General features: G+C 46.6%; 1 protein-coding gene across 2 annotated transcripts in view; it reads right to left on the bottom strand.

The window, feature by feature from the left end:
- Window positions 1–1091: 1091 nt before the first annotated feature.
- GEFmeso (Guanine nucleotide exchange factor in mesoderm) overlaps window positions 1092–22661 on the bottom strand; it is a 57626-nt gene continuing 36056 nt past the window's right edge. The window contains exons 2-8 of one of the 2 annotated variants that reach the window (XM_020959672.2): window positions 7552–9277; window positions 7285–7479; window positions 6021–6186; window positions 5793–5946; window positions 5591–5736; window positions 5315–5528; window positions 1092–3429 (exon numbers count right to left, since the gene is read on the bottom strand). In XM_020959672.2, the coding sequence (XP_020815331.2) occupies window positions 1304–3429; window positions 5315–5528; window positions 5591–5736; window positions 5793–5946; window positions 6021–6186; window positions 7285–7479; window positions 7552–9277 (4727 nt within the window). In that variant the 3' untranslated portion in view covers window positions 1092–1303. Of the gene's footprint in view, window positions 3430–3881; window positions 4083–5314; window positions 5529–5590; window positions 5737–5792; window positions 5947–6020; window positions 6187–7284; window positions 7480–7551; window positions 9278–22661 lie in introns of those variants that run through there. The other variant, XM_086838411.1, reaches the window with a different exon arrangement.

The following is a 22661-nucleotide window of genomic DNA, read 5'->3' on the forward strand; positions in this document are numbered from 1 at the left end:
TTAATGCAAATTGCTAAATGTTAAAAATCAAATTATTTCACAATCGAAGGGGTGGGGGAATGGATTCTAAAAAAGGGATAGCATTTCGTTTTATATATTAAATTAAAGGTATAAAATAGCATTGTTTATCACCCGGCACAATCTACTTAATATATCGAACTATCAATTCATTCTCCCTATATTCGATAAACATTCTAGGATAAAAAATATATTTACATAAACTTAGTAACGGTAATTTATTTAAATTTCAAATATTTTCTTTTTTAAAATTTATTTTGGAGCTTACATTAAGCTTTAAGTATTTTCTCTCTAGAGAACTCGCATGCGTTTGTATATAATTCTAACTATAATCAATCAGAGTTTAAATATATATATAAATAAATTTTATTTGATTGCTTTTAAAACTATAGAAAAATGTACAGAATAAATATATATAATTCAAGGTCATATTTTTATTGCATTCTTTTGAGCTGAAATACGAGCTATTTTTAGTTGCATACTTTCGAGCGGATGCCTTATAACAGTTGTAACCCACCATAATTATAAACTGGCATATGTAATTTATAGCAGCCCGAAAAAGCTTGATGTAAGTCCTAAATTATTACTGAAAAAGCGTTTGGTTTCCAAATTATCCTAAAGCTCTACTTTCCAGGGGAAAATAAAAGCTTTTCATTGGATAAAATAAAACACTTCTTCATCCTTATCGGAGTGTTATCGTATTAATCGATGTCATCCGTAGCTAAATTTAAAAAGTCCTTACCTATTTCCTACCTACCTACCTATTATTAATCATATATTCTCAATCATTAGCAATTTCATTCCTCCTAATTGAAATGTTATTGCTTCTATTAATGTTCTCCATTTACGATTAGGCGCTTATTAATCAAATATTTATTAATCATTTCAGCTTTTGTTGTGGAAATCCAAGCTTTTATTTTTCTCTTTCAAAACGTTATCGGTTTAATATACGTTATCCGTTCATCAATTAAACCAATATATTTTTATAAATAAAATTTATAGCTTTAAACTTACTTTCTTTTTAACTTCCCACCACAATCTACAACAAAAAAAAAAACACTCTTTTAACAATATTCAAAGTGATTACAAATTTTATTAAATGACTCTGCGGTTATGCAACTAGGTTCTAAACATAAAACAGTCGACTAAATGTAGTATCTAAGATTAGAATTGCATACAAAGTGTGTGTGAATAGTACAGACACTTAGAACTATGTACAAATTATAAAGGAATTGTGTTTATGGCAAAAAGGGGAAGAGAGAAGTCGCTTGAAGGACTCCTCATCCTACTTGTTGAAGTTCTCGATCTGCTGAAGGACCCAGCTGCGGGAGGCGGACTGGCAGACGATGACACCACCCGCCGCTCCGAGACGCAGCTGATCCTTGGGGGGCTTTGGGGCAATCTGTGGGGGCTGATGTTGAGAGTGGGAGGAGTGCGGACGTGGTCCCAGGGGAGGCGGCGGCGGCGGTGGACTGGTGGGACGCCGCGGATGTAGCTCATAGTCCCCGGGACGCTTGTCATTGTTGTCATCACTGTAAATGGCCGAGTCCCGGAAGTCGTTCTCCAGACTGTCCTCCACCTGCTGCTCGTACTCGAAGCTACCGGAGGAAGCTGGAGTCTGCTCCGTGCCCGAACGCTGCTTGCGCTGCTGCTCGCACATGCTGTCACTGGAGGAGGAGGTCAGCGAGAAGACCGAGTCACGTTCCGAGTGGTTCAGGAGTGGAGCTAGGCCAAAGAGGGTCTTGGGATCGGCATAGTCCACGTGGGCCATGCGCTCACCCACCGCCTCGCTGCCCTGGCGATGGAGCACGCTCTGGCGGCACATCTCGCTCACGTCGGACACACGACGCTCCGGCGGACGATTGGAGCGACCGAAGGCCATGGTCAGGTTGTCAATGGACTTCAGGGCACGCGGCAGCAACGAGCTCTCCGAACCCGAGCCGGAGACCAGGCTCTTGGGCACCGCCTCCATGGAGAGGTTGATCACCGTGCTCTGGCTGTCGCGCTTAAGCGTGGAGCCGGACCCATGGGAAGAGCTCGAAGTGGACGTGGAGGAGGAACTGCAGCTGTCCCGCTGTACCGTCTCCTCGCCCACGCGCTGCAGCACTCCGTCCGGCGAGTAGACCAGCGTAACGTAGTCCGACTCCGGTCGCGGAGCCGGCGGAGCTGTCTTCGAGCGCTTCTTCAGCAGCTGGGCCGACTTGGCGCGTCCCATGACGGGAGAGAACTTGTAGGGGACGTGGACGTTGCGCAGCAGGGTCTCATAGATAGGCTCCTCGCTTCGCCCAGCATCGACGGCGTCTGCCTTGGCCTGCTTCAGCTGCTCCTCCAGTTCCAGGGGGGGCGGAGATCTCGAAGGCGGACGCGGTGGCGGCTGAAAGGGACCGCGATTCATGTCCTGGACGGGACTCACAGGACTCTCGCGTCGCTTCTGCTGCTTATTGTACATCCTTTCGAACTCCTTGGTGTTCTTGAGCAAGTCCAGTACGATTTGGGCGTCTCGCTTCGACTTCTCCGCCGGCGAAAGCAGCTCCGTCTCCGCCTGGTCCCTGGTTCCGTAATACTGATCCGACGAGGATTCGTCCAAGGTGGCTGCTTCCTGGGCTAACTCAATTTCCTTTTCCGGACGCAACTCCTCCGTGGACTCGGTTATCTTGAGCACTGTGGCACTACTGCTGTCGAACTCGCTGAGATCCATGTAGAACTTGGAGCAGCTCTTGGTGCTGCTCCGCTGCTTCTTCATGGTGGCGATCCTCTTGGGCATTGTCTTGTGATTGTATTGTCGCACCTCGAAGAAACCCTTGCCCTTGGCCTTGCGCTCGCTGAGATCGGGCTTGCTGCCCCTCAAGGAGGCGGCGCTGTCCTCGTCCTGTTCTCGTTCCCGCTCCGCCTCCTCGTCGAGACTGAAGCCTCCGATCCGGGGCACCGACTTGCTGCGCTCCTTGAGGGCTTTGTAGCTGAAGACTGGAGACTGTGACTTGGTGCTCCGACTGCGCTGATCCCGCAGGATACAGGTGCAAGGATCTGGCTGATCCTGCTCCGGTTTTGACTCCTGGCTGCACTTGCAGGCGGCTTCCTTGGGCGGAGACTTGGTCTCCTCCTTGACGGAGGTATCACGCTTGCGGTACCTCATGGCAGCGGCCAGCTTCTGCAAGGCCGTGTCATCCAGACTGTTGTTCCTTGACAGAGGCTTCGATGGCTTCTCCTGGCTGGGCTCTTCCTGCTCCGCCTCCAAGGACTCGTTGAAGCTGTCGAAGGAGCTGGAGTTGGTCACCGTCTTCCGTTTGAACTTGGAGTTCCGCTGCCGGATCTCGCTGCGCCGACACGCATTGCGCCGCTCCAGGTAGGTGGGCGTGGAGTTGCTGCCCGAGTGGAGGCTCCACTTCCAGGTGCTGCGATCCGGCGTCCGATCTGGGATTGGGTAAGGAGGATTAGTCGAAGGCTGCAGCTGTGCTTCCCAAGAACAATGATAAGCGGCGGAGGTGAGTGACATGAGGGGAGGCAGGAGGTGGGTGATAAACAATACACCAGTGAGGATGCATTCTAACTAAGGATCATGCGCTCGAACGGGTTAGTGGGTAACCTTTAAAGTTAGTCACCTGGTTAGTGGGTTAGTTCGTTCTCAGTTCGATTATGGGGGACTTATTTATCGAGAATAGGGATAATGCATGCAAACAAACACAGAGCCCGATCGAGTTAAGGAGGCCAATTACAGCTAACAATCCAGATACAAGTACGCTATACTTACTAGGCTCTTCGGACACCAGAGTTACGTTACGCTAACGAGAGTACTACGATTACGATTAGGATGTTTACAGTTAGATGTACTTGGTTGGGGGTTTACAGTTGTCTACAGCCCTTAGTTTCTGTCTGATCGGTTTGGATTTATTATATAACATGGTATATGTATATATATATTTTTTTTTGGTTGGTAATTTGATATCGGTCTCAGTCTCTGGTTGTGTGTGGGGTTTAGCCTTAGAACGAACGCCTTAAACACTAGTCAAAGTTTTTTCGTTTCTTTGTTTTGGGGTGTTTAGTTTTAGAATGCATCACTGGTAGTACTACAACGGTAAACATATAGCAATTCATAGAGTAGAGTTAGATCAAATTGGCAGTTTACACAGATCATTAAAAATTAGTACTAGCCTAGGACACCACCTAAGCGCCGAGGAGGAGGACCGCTTAAAGAAACCCCCAACGATTCGGATATTTTGCACAGATATATATCTCTACAAATATATTTATATAGATATATGGTAACACCAGGTTCGCAATTAAAATTTCGCCTACATTGGGTCCAAGTAATAAATCAAATCCCGGCCGACGAGGCGTCGACAGATTTGGCACGATTTTGGCGAAAGGCTGGCTGGAGTCGCCACTTGGTTATGTCACTTCACCGCAGTCGCCGCAGCTGGAGCGTGCGAATCATAAGTACACTGAGAGAAAAGTGGCTCTTACTCCCAATCGGAATAAGTTGGGAGTAAGGAGAACCTTCGTGCACAGAGAGAAAATGAGCAAAAAGTTAAATAGGTAAGGCATACTCTCTGGAGTTAAGCTCTTTTCATTTAAATTTTCAGTTTTTCAATTAGAAATCTTAGAATGTATAGCTATATTGATATATTAATTTATCAAAATTCTGATATATTTTAACATTTAACGTTTTTGCTAAATATATCAAACTGTATAAGCATAATCTACGATAATATATGATCATTTTGATGTGATATTAAACGGGATATGTTTTTTTTTTCAATATATGATACTACCCTTTTCTTTAAGGGTATTTACATTTCTAAATCGTAGTAGTATTTAAAAGGTTTTCAAGCCCAAGATCAGTTGTTATAATTATTATATTATAATGAAAAGTCTCAAGATGGTAGTCTCAATCGCCTGTTTCTCTAATCAACACGTCTCTTTAAAATCTACATAATACCTATATTAATTATAGAATTCTAGTTCAATGGCAAATGCTATATGGACCCTTAGAAGCCCTCTTTAAAGCCATTTCTCTCTCTGTGACTTTCCTTCCGCAGACGACGACGACGACAGGTCGACAGGCATTACCCAACTATAACAAGTACCCGCATGTGCATAACTGTGGGCACTTCATCATCTCGTGCAGTCCCCAATCCGAATCGTTAAGTGTTTTCTTTTTTTGGCCACATGACAAACATAACAGCAACAGGAAAAACAAAAACAAAAACTAAAACACAACAAAAAAAGAGTAAAACAAAAACTTAAACCCTAGAGCTAAGCCAAGTTATAACAGGCAATCCAGGCGGGGAGCGCTCACCTTCCTCGTTGCCCAGCTGGTAGACCAGCTCCTTGGCGCGCATGGGAATGTCGAGCTTCTCCAGCATGACACCTTTGATGTGCTGCGTCCAGATGCGCTTCTGGTCACGATTCCGGGCCGTCAGCTTGATCTGATGCCGGGGCTCGTCGAAGGGAATCACGTAGAAGCTGGTCGGCTCCCCGGGCAGGTGTTCGCTCAGCATCAGGTTGTTTTGCTGTCGATTGATCGGGGATTAGGAGTAGGACTCGAGAGGATTATATACGTATATATACTCACCGATATGTAGGTCTTGAACTGCAGGCGTCCGTCCTCCTTCTGCTTGGTAATGATCAGCATCGTGGCAAAGAGGAGCACCAGGCGGGGCTTGTTGTGCTGCTCCATCAGCAGGCCCTCCTGTCGCAGTTCACCCAGGACAGTTAGCTCTGGAATGGGACATGGTTACGTATGATCCCTTCTAGCATTTCCCATAACTGCTCACCTGGTCCCAGCCAGCCGTCCAGTATCCCCGACAGCTCCTTGACGCGACTCTGTTGCTCCTGCTTGCGCTTCACCTGGTCGATGTTGTGCGCCACCTGGCGCATGATCACGTGGGCCTCGGCCACCTCCTTCAAGTCGCAGTGCTTGCGGAGACTCTGCAAGGAGGAGAAGAGGAAGTGGAAAGTCATGTAGCTGGCAGCCACTCGTCACCCACTTTCCCCGCACTTACGTCCAACAGCAGATGGTACTTGAGGATGCGCTGCACTGGCTTCAGCAGGTAGGAGCCAAGGGGCAGCCGGTGCTGGAGTCCCTTCTGCGTGGAGGCCAGCAGTGTGTAGGTGTAGGTGGCCTGGAGCAGCTTGGTCAGCAGCGAGATGGCCTGCGGGTAGCTTGTGCTGCGGAAAGGAGAAGAAGAGTGGATTTATGACACATGCGACATGGGCTTTTAGGTCTTCATCATCGAGCGAAGCATTAAATCTGAATTTCAAATGGGATTCGGGGGAGTCAGGAAGTCAGAGGCAGCGCATGATGTATGCCAACGTGTCATTGGGGGCGACAAATCAAACTTCGGCCATCGGACCAAGCTCTCCAAATTGGCATCGCGGCCAGGTAAACGTCAGCGTTTAAATGGAACATGGCGTGCCTGGATTGCCAAGAGACGCCATCGCCATCGCCATCGCCATAGCCATCGTCTTGGCCATCGTTTCGTGTCATGCTGCTAGCTAGAGCTTGGCCTATCGAGATCGTTTTTGGCCTGGTCGTTACCGTTCTTGGCTTAAGACTCAGAAACAGTATCGAAGATGGAGCGAACACGCCTTGCGGCGATGGTCAGCGATGGTTGCAATGTTTTTTATATTTTCTTAGCTCCCCTGAAAGCAGGAACAACCAGGTCGCTGCGGGAGTTTGCCTCATAATTAGGTTGATGTGTGAACAAGCGTCAGGATTAGGCATTATTGTATATAATTATAGGAGAGTACCACAGTCTAGTGATATTTATTATTTAAAATATAGATACTTTTATGAAACTCTGTGATATATGATTATATATGAATGTAAAAATAGCAAATATGTAGATAAAAGTCAGGAGTCTTGTGGTATATTTCGCAGAACCTATTTGTACGTTAATGTTAGTCAAAGGAACCTTTAAAGCCAGGAATCTCCTACAAGACGAAGTAGAGTGGTAATTTAAATATTAGTTTTTATTAAATTACTCAGCATTTAAATTATTTCAAATATGTAAAGAGAAATCTAGTTCAAGAGTAGCTATAGATAAAATAATTTCCAAGTTAATGTTAAATATAACTAACGACTGAACTTGGTATGTGAGCGATAAGCTTTAAGTGAGTAATTTTTTTAAGGTTCTGCCTGATAAGACCCAAGTTTCCAAGGTACGTTTACTGATAAGATTCAGCAAAGCGACTTGGAGAGTATTTAGGGATTTCCCCCAAATTTTTCATGAGTCACTTGCCCTCTCCTTCTATGCAGATACTCACCAATAGGTTGTGTACACATCAAAGCCATCGCGCAGGTCAATGAAGCATCTGGCAATCCGGCCGGGCTCCAATCCCGTGTTGACCAGTCGCTGGAGCAGCATCGAGTTGAATTCGTAAATCTCTTCAATGTTCGCGAAGAGTATTTGCAATTCGTCCACGCGCAGGCATGCGCGCTCCTTCCAATCATTGAGGTACCTTTGAAATCCCAAGGATATACATATTAGTTAGGGATACTTTCTGGATGTAAAATATATAGATAAAGCTCACCCCTTGATGACCTGACCCAGATCCTCGACGAAGCTGCGCTCCGAGTCCACAATCTCCAGGCAGGTCTTCTCCAGGACACTCATGGCGGGCGGATGATGGTGCGGATGGTGATGGTGCGAGTCCCCCAGATCGTTCTCGCTCTCCGCCAGACTCTCCACGCTGGCCAAGTACGAGGTGGCCGTGAGCTTGCCATTGAGCAGCTGATCGGAGCCGGAACTAGAACTGGAGGATGTTGAGCAGATGGAAGAGGAGGATAGCGGCCGGTTGTTCAGTCGAGCCAGCTCACTGAGTCGGGCGGCAAACTTGGGCTTAATGTCGGTCAGCCTGTCCAGACTCTCCGCCGACAGCTTGTTGGCCTCCTCCAGCTCGGCCAGCTGCTCGGCGGTGGGCAGCTTCAAGGGCACGCCGCCGCCCAAGGTGCTGGCCTTGGCGCCCAGACTCTTGGTGCGGGCATAGGTCAGCAACGGTGAGCTGGAGATCGTGGAGGCGCAGGCAGCGGAACTGCTCCTGACCAGCGGCTTGCTCACCAGCGGCTTATTAACCGCCTCTACGAGCTCCTCGCCAGGTCCGTCCATTGCCCAAGGATCGGCCAGAGTCAGGCGCTCGATGTGCTGCGCCACCAGATCAAAGTTGATGGTGTCCACTATATCCACCGGACTCAGTGGTTCGCTGCATACGAATTCCTTGGGCTTGGGACTGGGCTTTTGGTTCTGATTGGGAGTGGGTGTAGTTGGAGTTCCGGGCGTTCCGGGCGTTCCGGGCGTTCCTGGTTTCGCCTGCTGCAACTGCACACTGGTGGCCGCCAGCTGCTCCATCTCGATCAGCTTGATGCTCTGCTGGGAGTCGTACCGCGGTAGGGTCAGTTTGCGCGTCGCCTGGAACGGATGTCCATCGAAGTGGAAAGGCGTTCCTGGCACAGATTTATTCGTCGGCGTCCGATCCTCGTCCTTGTCTGCTCCTGGTTTCAGTTTCTCTGCGGCCGCAAAGTTCAGTGATTGCAGGTACTCCGTGCTGGAGTCAAAGGTGGCCACCAGTTCGCTTCCCGACTGCGTGGACAACTTGCCGGTGATCTTGGACAGCGGTATGTGCGAGAGCTTGAGCTTGGGCGTGGAACCGGCGCCCTGTACCGGTGATGATCCACTGCTGTGGGTCTTGATGTACCGTCCCTGGGTGGGACTCCTCTGGTTCTGTTGCTGCTGCTGCTGCAGTGCCTCGATGGACACCGCCTCAACGGGCTGAATGTCCGAGTGCGTGATGATCCGGTGAACGTTGGGGGACAGAATGCGAATGTTGCTGCCCCGTCGACTGCCGCTGGAGGCGAGGCTGCCGCTGCTGCCGTGGATGCCGCTCTGGCTCTGGTTCCGCTGCACCACCAGCCGGCTCAACTGTGCGCCGTCGGGCTCATCGCGCAGACCCGCTACCACCAATGGAAGCGGTGGCAGTGGCCCCGGGTGGCTCGACCGGGAGCTGGACTTGGCTAGCGTGTAGCTGGCGCTCTGGTCATCGCTGGTGGAGACACTCGCAGCGGAGGAGGAGGAGTTGGAGGAGGTGTCACTGGTGCTGCTGCAGTTGCTGTTGCTCCGCTTGGGCGTCGAGTCCCCGCTGCTGGAGGCCTTCGCTTCGTGGGTTGTCGCCGACGAGGAGGATGTCGTGGGCCCAGCGCTCAGGCTGTTCGTCAAGGTGTCGTAGATGCCCAGCAGCGAAGGTGCCAACTCTGTGGTGCTGCCTGTAAACGTAAGAGAATGTACTTTAGTTGTATTTCTTACATACCTTAAGTAGTTTCAATTAATTTATTTTATGAAAAGGAACCATGGAGTGATGACTAATTTGGTTAAAGTATTTTCAAAGCGCGTGTCCCGTGGGCGTTGCATTCCCATTCCCAGTCCCAAACACATTCAATACCCCAGCGATCCATATCGATCGATGGAGGTGCTGCCATGTTGATGGCCACGCAACACACGCGCTCGTAATCCTCCGATATTTGCCATAATTTTGTTGCATAAAATGATTTATGCCGGGGCCAAACAACAACGCCAGACGGAGGACGGAGGACGGAGGACAGCGCTGATGTATTGAGTTGTTTAGCCGCAGGATGCATGGCCAACGAGCCGCGGTCAGAACGTGGCCATCAGTCAGTGCAGTGCTAGTAGTATTCTGGCCCGGCTTCGGGTTGCTCTCGGCATCGCAATCGGAGTCGCAGTCAAAGTCGAAGTCGGAGTAGGAGTCGGAGTTGGTAACTCGGCCTGGTCGGCCGCATAAATAAGTAGGTTGCTGCTGTTCGCCTGCCTGGCGGCCTGACATGTGAATTGATATGCCAACGCAACATGGCACAAACCACAACGCGCAGCAGCAACATGGCAACAGGGGCAACAGGCAACAGGCAACACCAACACCAACATGACCAGCCTGGCAAGATCGACAAAAGACGCAGAACATCGACCCAACCGACTCAACGGCAATTGGCATGGACATGGACATTCCCCAAGCCGCAGAGCCAGAGCAGCCTGCTGCTCATCGTCTCTCACAAACGGTTCAATTAATCAATAGCTCTCGCAACTGCGGATTTAATAACATTATCGAGACAGGGAGACTTGATCTATAAATTATAGATCGCGTCACTCAATAGTCAATAGTGCATGCTGGCCACTTTTAATGATTGCTCTTTGTTCCACACATGGAAAAAACGAGATCGAATTGCGAACTTAATTCTAGCTTAGCTCATTAAATAGGAAAATTGATAGGTAAACATGGTAATATGCAGAGAAATGTTAAAAAATATGCTGATGATGGTCATTGGTTATTTTTCGAAACAAGATCTTTGTTAATTCTTAATCAAAAAATGCAATTTTAACATTAATTTTGCATTTTAACCATTAAGGCAACATTTTGAGGCAGAATAAGAAATGAATTTTTAAAAGTATTTTTATTATATTTTCATGTTTCTTAAATGAAAAATTTAAGACACTTCAACTCTCTTTCTTTCTCTACTTTTACGCCCAACACAAAGACCCTAAAATTGCACTTATCGTCAAGATCGTAAATTCTATAAATAAAATACCAGGCAGGAGATTTCATTTGCATTCTGCATTCTACCATTTCAGCATCTGCCTCTTCGAGTGCGAATGCTCATGCTAGTGCCTCCTCCCGCAACCACCCCTCTCCCTTGTGGCAACTTCATTAAGGCCACAGTTTATGCGATTATCGCTTAGCACATTTGGCTAACAACATAACAGCCCATACATCTCACTTCCCGCTGGCGAGGCTGAGCAAATCAGGCAATTAACTTTTTCAAGACAAAACTGCGGCCCACGTTCGCCGGCTACCGGGTTGAATCGTTGGACCTGGAAGCTGGGAGCTGGGAGCTGGGAGCTGGGAGCCGGGAGCCGGGAGCTGGTTTTCAGCTATTCGAATTCTGCCATGAGCCATGAGCCATGAGCATCCTCTCATTCACGGTAGCCGACGGGCCACTTTTTCCCCTAATTGCGAATGGTGTCAATGTGGCCTGGAGTTTGGATCTCGCAGTTTGCTGTTTGGAACATGCTGAACGATGCAACATGTTGGGCAACATTTTGCCAAGCCACGAACAACAATTAGTTTGCATGAGTGCTGCCACGCCCACCGCCTTTTCGGGGAGACTGACGACAAGTCGTAAACATGATTTGTACATTTAATTTTCCATCATTCTGTCTGATTATTTAGCGTGGGCAGAGAGCGAACGCAGACGGAGCAGAAACTCCACCGGAATGGCCAATAGACAGTTTGGATGCATGGATGCTATATATGTAGCTTTTCCTATTGCCAGATACTAGCCGTCATCCTGCAGGCTGACCCAGTTTGACGGCGAAGCGTTTTGCTTAATTGCCAAAACGTGGGCCGTGCCGACAGGTTCCCCAATGGGTAACCATACAGAGAGCGAAAAGATGGGTGATATAAAAGATAAATCAGAGAAATTTAGCTAGGAATTGGTTATCTGACTTTGTACTTAAAACTGAATTAAAAGTCAGTAAATTTATATTGGATTTGGTACCCAAAATACATCACTTTTAGATACATTTTTTTAAGTGTTCAATAGTGGTTTCTGAAGCATATTTTTGAGTCCAACAGAACCCCTCTTTAATAATTAATTTAATTAATTATCTGTTATTATCTATACACTTTCCTTACAATATTCAAAACTTCGAGTGACAACTTTTTCGCTGTGCCTGCAATGTTGGCTATAATCACTGCCACTTGCCGGAGAGCATTTAATTAAAAGCCAACAGCTGTGGCCGTTCCAAAACTATTTATGGCATAATTCCGCCGAGACCTGGGAAACTGTTGGCCCAGACCTGGCCATAATCTGGTATCTGAAATCTGGAATCTGGCCGGCAATCTCCGGCAACCGGAGTGCTCAAACAAATTCTGCCCCACAGACGCCTGTCCAAAACGGCGAAACAATGCAAAGTGAGCTCTCTGTCATTTTGCCATTTGCAATTTGCAATTTGTTCATTTTTTTATTTTTCTTGCAATTGGAGTAGCCTGCTCACGGCCAGAAAGGGTGTCAGGGCCAGAATGTGGATGTGGATATTGTCGTGGATGTGGAGGAGAAGGAGACCCTAGACCCCAGATCCGAGATCCGAGATCCGAGACTCGAGACCCGTCTGTTGGTTTCATTTTCCACCAGACCCATTCCAAAATCCAAATCCCTTTAATGCCCCGGCGACAAAGTGTCTTATGGCAGCCGGCCATTCCGAGTCGGTCGTAATTTCCAGCAGCGGCTTCAGGTGTCCACTCCCCGGCGAGTGACTCGCCTCACCTCGGCCCGCCTCACCTGGGACAAGCTCCCAAAGCCGGCAATTTATGGCGGGCCTGATACAATTTCATAAGGCTCCCCCTGGTTACTGGCCAAAAGATTACGCGATTGTGGCTAAAAATAGTCGCAGCTAAAGGTCATCCTCGAGAGCCTCGAAGATGCAGCTGCTCTCTTGACGGATTTGCAATTTACGTGCAAGTCGCTCACTGAATTATTCGACGCAAGGGAAAGTGCTGTCATCTGCTGGATGCGTATCTGAATCTGAAGCCGAATCGGAATCCAAATCGAATGCGACGGATGCCGAGCGGAGACACCTTATTTATGCGCGGCCAGCTGTTGAGAGCATTAAATTAATGCGCTTAGTCGCCGCCATCGATGGATGGCCCAGGTCCGCGTCTGGCAATTGATATTTTAATCGGCATTTCATTTTGCCTCGGCCCCGACTTGGCTTGGCGCCATGGTTAGTCTGGTGTTTAGGGAGCCGTTACAGGGAGAGAAATATTTAAATGTTTCATGGAGTCGAGCTTAAGCGGAGGAGAAGAAAACTGTGGGTTTCCCTGATTCCCTGAAGCCGATTCAATTTCAGGGCTAGGAATAGCTATTCAAAAGAAAACTCACAGTGGTGACATCGATAAAAATATCATTCTTAATATCATATCGAAAATATCGTAATTTACTGAATCTAGAAACATTAAAAATATATCGCAGATATTATCAGGAAAATTACGGAACATTTTAATCCGAATCACTTAGTCATCTTTACACTGTACTGTAAATAAATGTATAAAAAATTAAACCGATATATTACAAATAATATCGATTTATCGAAACGGTAAATTATCTATTTATATATCGACCAAGGATTTCTCAATCGATTTAGTAGTGTGTTATTGATATTTTGTGTCGTATCTCATCATAAGTACCACAAAAATTGTTAGATATGTTTTGAGATCTCTTAATATCTCTTTTAATATACATAAAGCTACCTTAACTTATCCCTTAATATTTAATTTTAAGAAACACTACATTTCTTGCTGTGCACACCTTATCAACCAAGACTAATAACCGAGCCCCATACGTGTCCCCTTGGGTCTTGGCTTATGGGCACGCATTTTGCAACTACCAATTAAAATGTTATTCAATGCGTCGCCGTTGAACGCGACTTAAAAACACATTTCCCTCGATAAGACGACAACCTGGAACAGGGCTCTTAACTCAAACGATATTACCATAAACAGAAGCCAACACAGAAACAGAAACTGAGCCGAAAGGCAAACGGAAATGGAATCCGCAGGCAAAGGTTGGCAAGAGTGTTGTGTAGGGAAAACATGTGTGGGGAGAAAACTACGTGGAAATTGCAAAGGAAATGGCCCATATGTTTTAGCAAAAATAGGAAAACTCCAAGCATAGTAATAAAATGGGGAATTTTCCACATTTACTACGAGATGGGAATGTTTTTTGAAATTCTATAAGCAATTTTATTTTATTATTTGTTCGAGAATTCAAAGTAAGAGATACTTTTATTCACTCATATAATCCAGAAATTATTTATTAATTGTATAGCTTCAATTTAATTTTAAGTTTGTAGAACAAAACGCAGTCTTGCTTGACAATTAAAATTAAGCCTCCTCCCAGAAGCCAATTGCATCTAATGTTCCTTAAGAATCCATTGATGATTTCTTGAGGATTAAAGATCGTTTCCGCTTTCCTCCAGCAACCCAATGGAAATTCTTTTGAAATTGAGCGAATCTTGCAGACGCATAAGCATAAAAATTCCTCAAGATCTCGCTCCCTCACCGAGGGCAATGGATTTGGTTTTTATTTTTAGCCTCTTGCTGGATATCCAATGGATCCACTTAAACGATGGATGCTTTAGCTGCAAGCTGCGAGCTGCTCATCCAGGCCAACGCAATGGCAAATAACACGGCAACTTTTGCTTTTAGTGTGCAGCTCCGGCTCCTCCTCTAACTCCTCCGTTTCCAGCGAAAAGTGAAATCCTTTTAAAGCGGCAGCAAACAAAAATCTAGGAAAATGTCGCCGCCAAAAAGTTATAAATCTTGTTCATATTTGCACGTGAAGCCAAAGCCAGACTCTGGTCAGGAGACCCACTCCCGGACCAGGTTGGGGAAGCCATAAATGTCACACGGCCCGGCGAAGACCTGGCTGGCAGGCTGGCAGGCTGGCATATTAGTTTTCCTTGGAGTGGTGGAGCTGCAAAACGTGCTAAATTCCATGGGGCAGACATCCATTAAACAGCCGCGGCCAGGCCGAAACATGCCATGGCTGAAAAGTGCTAAAATCTCATAAAACATAGCCTGACTGCTGATTCTAAATTAACTTTGGCTTCCTCGGGAGTACAGTGGTTGAAGAGAGTTGATTCCCGAAGCTAAACTTCGTTTTATGAAGTATATCGTTGACTTACAAGTAATCCTAGTTTAAGGATCATATTTTAATTCATAATATAGTACAAGTAAGCTCAGTTTAGTCAGTAATTTTAGTAACTATTTGCTGGTTGTGGATCCACTGTGCCTCTCTCTTTTCTTTCAGCCATCCTGGCAGGCGACACTTCACTTGAGGAGCGGAGTGTTCTGAAGTGGAGTGGAGCAGCCCAAGCTGTTGCACTTTGCACTTCAGCCCCGGGAAGATGAAGGGGCGGTGCTGGGTCTGGGCCTAGGCCTACTCCGACATGTTCTTGGGGAACCTCCCTTCCTTTGGTGCCCTCTCAATGAGGTGCCCGCCTTGACTTTGACGTGACTCTGGCATTTCGGAGGATCTCCTGGACGTCTGTGCAGTGTGATGAGATGTGTCTGTTGATGAATGGCAACTGCGAGAAATGCATAAAAGTGTAAACACTACTAAATATAGCCACAGCCACAGTCAAATCCAGTTCATTGGCCTGAATGGCGGTGCCAAATATGGCTAGTTCAAGGGCTGCAAGCCTGCATGCGATTTCTCCAAGCCAAATGGAGACATCACCGCTAGAAAGGAGCAGGCTGGCGCATTATATAAGGCGATGGCCATCGGCTTTAATTAGCAGCTGGCACTGCCATATGCTAACCACTTTCCACGCTAATACAATGACCCAAGAAACGCTAATCTCCGCGGACAGGCAGACATTTCCATGCGGTTTAAGTTCGGCCGGCGTGCGGTTTTCGCTTTCGAAATCAATTCGATTTTTTTCAAACCCGCCATATCGCGCACACACATCGCACGCAGGAAATGTCAGTCAGGGCTTAGGCTTTTCCCTGATTGATTAATGTGGAGCACGGATTGCATAAGTGCTTGGATTGCAGTCCCCGAAAAATCTTGCATCTACGTGGGCGACACACACTGGTAACCCAGTCGGGGTTACCATCTCAGTCAGTCAATCACTCACTCGCAACGGAGGTGGAGCTGGCTCTAGAGATGGCTACGGAGTGGGGGAGTCGGGTCTGTCTGGTTTGAAGGCCAAGACACCTCACAGATAGGGCCAAGTGTGTGCTGGAACCACTCGAGGGCACACTGTTGACTCTAGATAGGAGCTGGACAACTGAACAACTGGACAACTGGACAGATCGCATTGGCTTCTTGGTAATGGCTTACCGCTAATGAGCTCCATAAACAAGCTGCTCCGCGTATCGCATCGCTTGGATAAATTTGCATTCGGGCCCAGATACGACTATATCTCTATTAACATTGTTAACAAGTTCTGCTGGCTGTCCATATGACAAGTCAATCCCTCGAGGCTTAAGTCTAGGGCGTGGTCTGGGGTCACCGAAGGTCCCCCTCTTTAAGTTGACAAACTCAAACAAGTTGGGAATACTTTAGAGATAAAGAAACTACTTCAGTTTGGAAGCAAATAGAAACTTGGCTTATATATAATACAAGATATTTAGAGGTTAAAGCCTTCAGTTACATCACGGCAAAGGGAAGCCATTCCCCTCTGGATCGACAGATGCCCCTATTTAGCAAGGCCGCATCCATGGAATGCGGTGCCTTGCCCCATTAGGATCGGATCTGCGATCCGGAGTGGCTGTGCCAGATCACCGCCCAAGGCAGTGGACCACATGCCGCAGCTAGATCCAATGTCAATGCTTTTGAAAGGCATCAATTAATGGTCAATGCTCTCGGAGACAAGTGAGCCAAGTGGCTCACAGATTTTCCAGCGAAAATATGCCGCTGGCCAAAGGAGGCGCAGAACGCGTTTGGTTCCATCGACAGTCATCCAGTTCGGGCCAAGATCGGTGTACACACAGAGACCACCGGCGGTGTGGCAGCTGTTGTTGTTTTGGCCATGGCCGTAATTGGCAAGTGGAAAACTGGCGGCGTGGCCATAAAAAGCAGGTCAGGCCACAGCTAAGACAATCAAATTATGGCCACTTCTTTAATTGATGAGCCAGACTCCGACTCGCGACTCTGCTCAGCAGCATCTGCAACTCGAGTTGGGCTTGGTCTGGTGGCATCATAAAGTTTCACTGCCCCATTCGCCAGGCTGTTCCCAGTCCCGATCCCGACCCCGATCCCGATCCCTGCCAGATCCCCTGGCAAACATATGTTAATGAACCTGAACCAGCCGGGGACTACGATGGCGTGATGAAAGACAGGAAAAGGCGAGCAACAATTTAGCGCTTTAATTTGATGGCCATGAGGAGCAAGGAGTCCCAAGTCCCGACTAGTGCCAATTCTATCAACAGCTCCGTTGGAGCGTTAGATGGCCAACACTAGATGTGGCTGGACGTGGCCGCGCTGGGCAGGCAATTTATTTTAATTACTGCCCGGTTAAATGCTCGGATGGCTATCCGAAAAAGCGCTAAAGCCCTAACAAGAGAAATCAATTTTCGCTGGCCCAACTTGCAGCATGTTGCAGCATTGTTCCCTCCACCAAGATCGTTGAACTCTTGGGCCGAGGACCAAGCACGGAGGAGTGGAGCTGGAGCTGAAGCTGTAGCTGGAGCCTTCGGGGGTCTTAATTTGAATTGACTTCCGTCAACAAAGAGGCAGCAGGCCTCGGTTCGGCCCGAGATTCTAATTGCAACATGTTGCAAAGTAAGTGCGGACACTTGCAATTAATAAGAATTGCTGCTGCTTCTGCTTCTGCTGCTGCGGCGCACAAGGAACCCATAAAAGTGCCTGCTCTTGGCCTTAGCCTTTGTCTGCATCTCTGGGATATGGAAACCACACTGAGAACTAGGGATGTACATCGAAATGAAATTACGAATATGACACTGCAACATACTATAGTAGAAAGAGTGCCTTTGCAAATTTTAAAGATTATAACTTTGCTATTACTTTTTAATCGATTTTCATTATGTATCTTTGGCTTTTCAGTTTGCAATAATCACTATATTTCTTTAAGAAAAAGCCTCAATTTCTCTCTGTGCCTTTGGAGATTGTGCACTGGTCCCTGGATATTCCTCTCGTGGTCTTGGATCCACGCTGCCATAGCCGAAGGGCTCGAGTCGAGACTCGGTTCAAGGAATGCGGCGTAACGCCAGCAACATTTCACGCTTAATTATAGACGCCAAGCGCTAGGAATTTTTCATAAGACATAGAGGCCCAGATGGAGAGCTGGGACCAGAGATGGGCACCAAGGAGGAGGCAGGCATTTCCTATTGCCATCATCTAATGCCCGGCCAGGGAAGAGCTTTCCACGATTATTTATGTGTGGGCCGTTGTTTTGTAATTTAATAAGCAATGCAAAAAGGGGCGCGACAAGAAAGTGCAGCAGATCCACCGATCGTTGGATACTCTATGGATTCTTTATGGGATCCTCTGCGAGGTTCTATGGCACACTGTCTACCCTGCGGAGGAGAGAGACTCTGGCCCGGCTATTAGTCAATCCACCTACACGTTGTGGTTGGAATGACGACGACAACGACGACGACGGGCACACGCCGTTGACGCCTCTGACGAGGATCGGCGCCATGGAGCAAACCGCTGACTCAGATCCCAACCGAGGCCCCAGGAATGCAGCGATGTTGCATATGCAATTAATAATTGGTTGCACATGCGCAGCGGCAGCAGCAGCAGCAGCAGCAGCAACATGATGCAGCAACACACGACGGCTAAAAATAACTCATCTGGACCTTTGACACTGTCCATGTCTCTGGAAATTGTGACTAATTAGTGGCTCCACGGAGGAACCACCTCCGCGGATGGGATCGGGGCCAGTCGCTCTCCATGGGAGATCTGAGTGGAGTCCGGCATTGCCACACATTCGAGCAAAATTAAAACACGCGGTCCATTCATCAAGCTCAATTGAAGATGGCACTCGGAAAAAATAAAGGTCAGTTGGAGATAAAACATATAATACAGAATTTTGAGAATATATTATGCGAGTTATAATTGTAATTATTTACTATATTTTAATGAATAAATGAATGAAATCTCTTTGAAAGTCTGTAAATCTATGAATATTAGAATATGAATATTATTTAAATTATATTTACATCGCTTTCTGATTCATAACAAAATAATATATCATTGCTGTGCACCAAAAGTTCCTAACAAAAATCTGATAATAGCTCCAAAGTTCAGTTCTCGCTGCCTAATTGAAGCATAAAAAAATTAAAGAGACAACTCTATCTCTGTTTTGTGGGTCAAGTTTAGTGTCAGAGCCTTGGCCATTGTTCCTCAATTTCTCCTCCCCTTTTTTGGGATTCCCTTTATTTTATTTTATCTGGCGTCTGGCTCTCTAATTAAATGCCTTTCCACAATAATAATTTATGGTAATTTAATACTTTATTGTCAGAGGAGAGCAGGCAAACCAAATAGAAGATTTATGCAGTCTGCAGAGTCCCAGGGAAGGCAGAACAAATTGCTGGCAATTTCAAAGGCTTCTCCTCTCTCTCCCATCATTACAATCTGGAGAAGATCTTTTCAATAATTTGCGCCAATTAGAAGCATATTCAGAGTCCCATTCCAAGTGAGTTGGGAGCCCTCGATTTCCATTATTATGTCTGCCTGCCTGCCTCCCTGAGCTTGTGCAATGCCCGAGAAGATCCAGATCCAGAATCTACTTGAGATTCAGAAACATTTGGCCCAATGGACTGGCGATCGACTGCGTCTATAAATAGTTCCGTGGGCGCACTTTTCCCATTTCCCCCACATCCCCCACCTCTTTTCCCCTCTCAGTTTTTCCACTGTTGTTGTTGAGGCAACATGATGTTGAAATTTTGATTGCGACATTCCTCAGCTCATTCCTCGGACAAATTGTGCCAGGGCAAAGGGAATGGGTCTGTTATTTGGTCTAGGGATTACTACACAGGAAGGAAATTAGGGTTATTAGCAATCCATTATCATGCAATCATAAGGATTAAAGTCCTTAAAAAGTTTTAAACATTTTCCAAGCTGAAATGCCTAATGAGTTCTGACTGCTTCAATGTGTATTATCTTTGATCCTTAAAATTCCTTATTCGTTTCAATTAACATTAAATTATAAACTGGAGTGCATGGCTACTTTTTCCTCAGTGTACTACGATTTTCTGTGGGGATCTAAAGAACTCTGCGCATTTGATTTACGGCAAAGGCCGTGTTGACATGCCGCAAAGCTTTTCGCTTAACGACTGCATTTTCCTCAGGCTTTCCTCGACTCATGTGGCGTGTGGCGGCAGTCGGATGATGATGACCTGGAAAAGCCTAGCCAGTATAGAACAGAATTTCCCACTCCATCTGGCTTCTAATTAAATTCTTTTCGTGTGTTTGCCAGCGACACGCCATCATTATCGGTGATTCCGATTTGTGACTCGACCCCCTTTGCTTTATGCTAATTCAATCGTGCTGGGATGTAACTCCGATTTTAAGTCTTTTTTTTGGCCAACTTGAATGGCAATGTCAGCCACAACAGCAGCAACAACATGCGGCACCTGCAGGCCGCTTCGGATCGTGATCAAAGGTGGGCGTGTCTGCGCTAATGGTCGCGCAATAACAACAACTAATGACTAAATTTCACATCGAACGGACAAGTTTTTTAGGAAGCAAATGTTAATTAAATTTAATCACGTTTTCGGCCGCGACAAAAACAATGCAATGTTGCCAGTTCAAGGGTTAAGTGAGTGCGCCAAAAGTGGCCGCATTCGGCTGCAGGCGACACACCCCAAATGAAATGCGAGACACACGCGGCCAAAAAAAAAAAAATGAGGAAAACTGAAAACTAAAAGGAAATCCAGCGGAAAGCCAACATATGCATGTCTGTGTGGCGGAGAGCAGAGCGTGGCATGTTTGCCAATTTTTCATTTCCTGCTATGGCTAAAAACCCAAACCTGCCACCGCCGGCGGCTACTCTCAGGTTGCCATTGCCGTTGTCCATGCTCCAAGTTGCAACTTGCTGGCAGATGCTAAAGCGGCGATAAGGCGCCAAATGTGCAACAGCCATGAACCAGGTAGCCACGCGGTTGCAACAGCAAAAATAGATGCATATATATATAAATAAAAGTAAAAATAAATAATAGCAAAGTGCAGCCTTGGCCACATTAGAATGCCGCAAATTCAATTTGTCTGATTACGTTTGCGCCACAGTCCGGTCGCGGTAATCGATTGTCTCCCGCGACTCCAACTTGGACGCCATCTCCTCTAGACTCCAGACTCCACCCTGCGCCTCAATATTTGCCTTTCGCAGGACTTGCGATCGAAAAGAAAAATGAAAAATTGAGCCAGCCAGGCGGCAGATAAATGATTGCACTCGAATTGCATTTCGATGATTGCAAAATTGCCAAGTCGCAGATGCAACGCACAGCGCAAATTATGTGCTGCATGCAGCAGATGCGAAGACCTAATGGAGATTATAGAGTGCGAGATGCTAAAATGGAAAGGTGAGACACTCAGAGAACATCAGAGGGAAATATATTTATATATATACCAATCACTTTTGCATCGAAAATCACCTTAAAGCTATCTCACATACATTCATTTCCCTGTGTAGAATTTTTTCTTTGATCTCATCAGATTGGCAATATTGCAGAATCAGAACTTCCTCCCGCGCCTGGGATACCGATCCCTGAGCAAATCCCATCAATCGATCGATCGGTGTGGTTCAGGTTGCCAAAAAAATAAATATAAAAACTAATCGGAGCGGATGTTTATCGCTGCACTGTCACAACAAACAGCGTATCGATTACCCTGCCGGCACTTTCGTTCGTTCACACGGTGCCCCGATAAATCCGGACTCTGGAGAGTGATGCATGTTCCTTCGGGGCGATGACTCACCCCATGCAGGCCATAAATTCCTTCAGATTTTATTATGGGAAGCCTGGGAGAGAGCAGGAGATGGTAGATGGGGGAGGGAGACTTGGGCGGGAGGCTGTCAGAGAGCCTGGTTCATGGATCTGAAAACAAAGCGCAGCTGTTCCATGTGATTCTGATTCTCAGACAGTCAGAAAGTCAGCGCTTAGCAATGCGCCGAACAGGAAACATGTGCTTCTGCCCCTGCCACGCCCACTGAGTTCGCCTCCTCCCCCTCTGGCAAAACCTTACTTTTGTGTTATTTTTTTGAGATTGCGCTTTTCCTTTCACGAAATGCGTTCGCCCAGGCAGAGCCATTAACATAAAAATAAATTTCGCTTTTGCTGGCCATATCGCGTCTACCAAATCGCAGCAGCGAAATGAAGTTGTAAGCCTCGACTTTTGCGCCTTTTGCCAGTTACGTGGCAAACTTTACAACAAAAACAACAACAACAACAAGTGGAGAAGAAATAAGATCGAAACGCAATAAATTTCACAAACGCGCGCAACAATTAGAAACCGAGCGCCACGTCGAGCGCAACATCGATTGCAACGGCAACATCGACGCGGACTCTGCGCGCATGCGCCTCGATAATTTCTTGTTATCGACGCGCCATGATCACGTAAATTATGTCCAAAACTGAAAATAAAATCAGGCAACACAGCCACAGTAACAGGCAGCACAGCAACAGCGACAACGAATGAAAAAAGATAAAAATAAAAATAAAAATAAATGCCATGCGACGGTAAATTTCGTATTGGAATCCAAGCGATATGCATTTTGGGCATTCAAGCGCCGCTGCCTATAAAATTCGATTTTCCTCGATTTCTTGTTGTTGTTGTTGGTATTCGATTTTCGATGTGCACTTTGTTGTTGTTGTTGCCTTTACCGCTTGATTAATTTTCGGTGCGTTTGGCAACAGCGAAAAACTTTTAAAGCGTCATTTTCTCGATGTCGCTGAGTCTGGCTCTGAGTGTGTGTGTTAGGCGATTGATTAAGTAAAATCAATTTTCGTAGCTCAGCGATTTCTAATTAATTGCCATTGGCCTATGGGAAATTGGTTTCAGGATAACGGCTTAGGAATTCCACAAAATGTAAAGACAGTTAAATAGAGATAGG

Source organism: Drosophila serrata, unplaced genomic scaffold (genome assembly GCF_035046125.1).
Source record: "Drosophila serrata isolate PLE 108 unplaced genomic scaffold, ASM3504612v1 contig_347, whole genome shotgun sequence".
NCBI classification, from domain to species: domain Eukaryota; kingdom Metazoa; phylum Arthropoda; class Insecta; order Diptera; family Drosophilidae; genus Drosophila; species Drosophila serrata.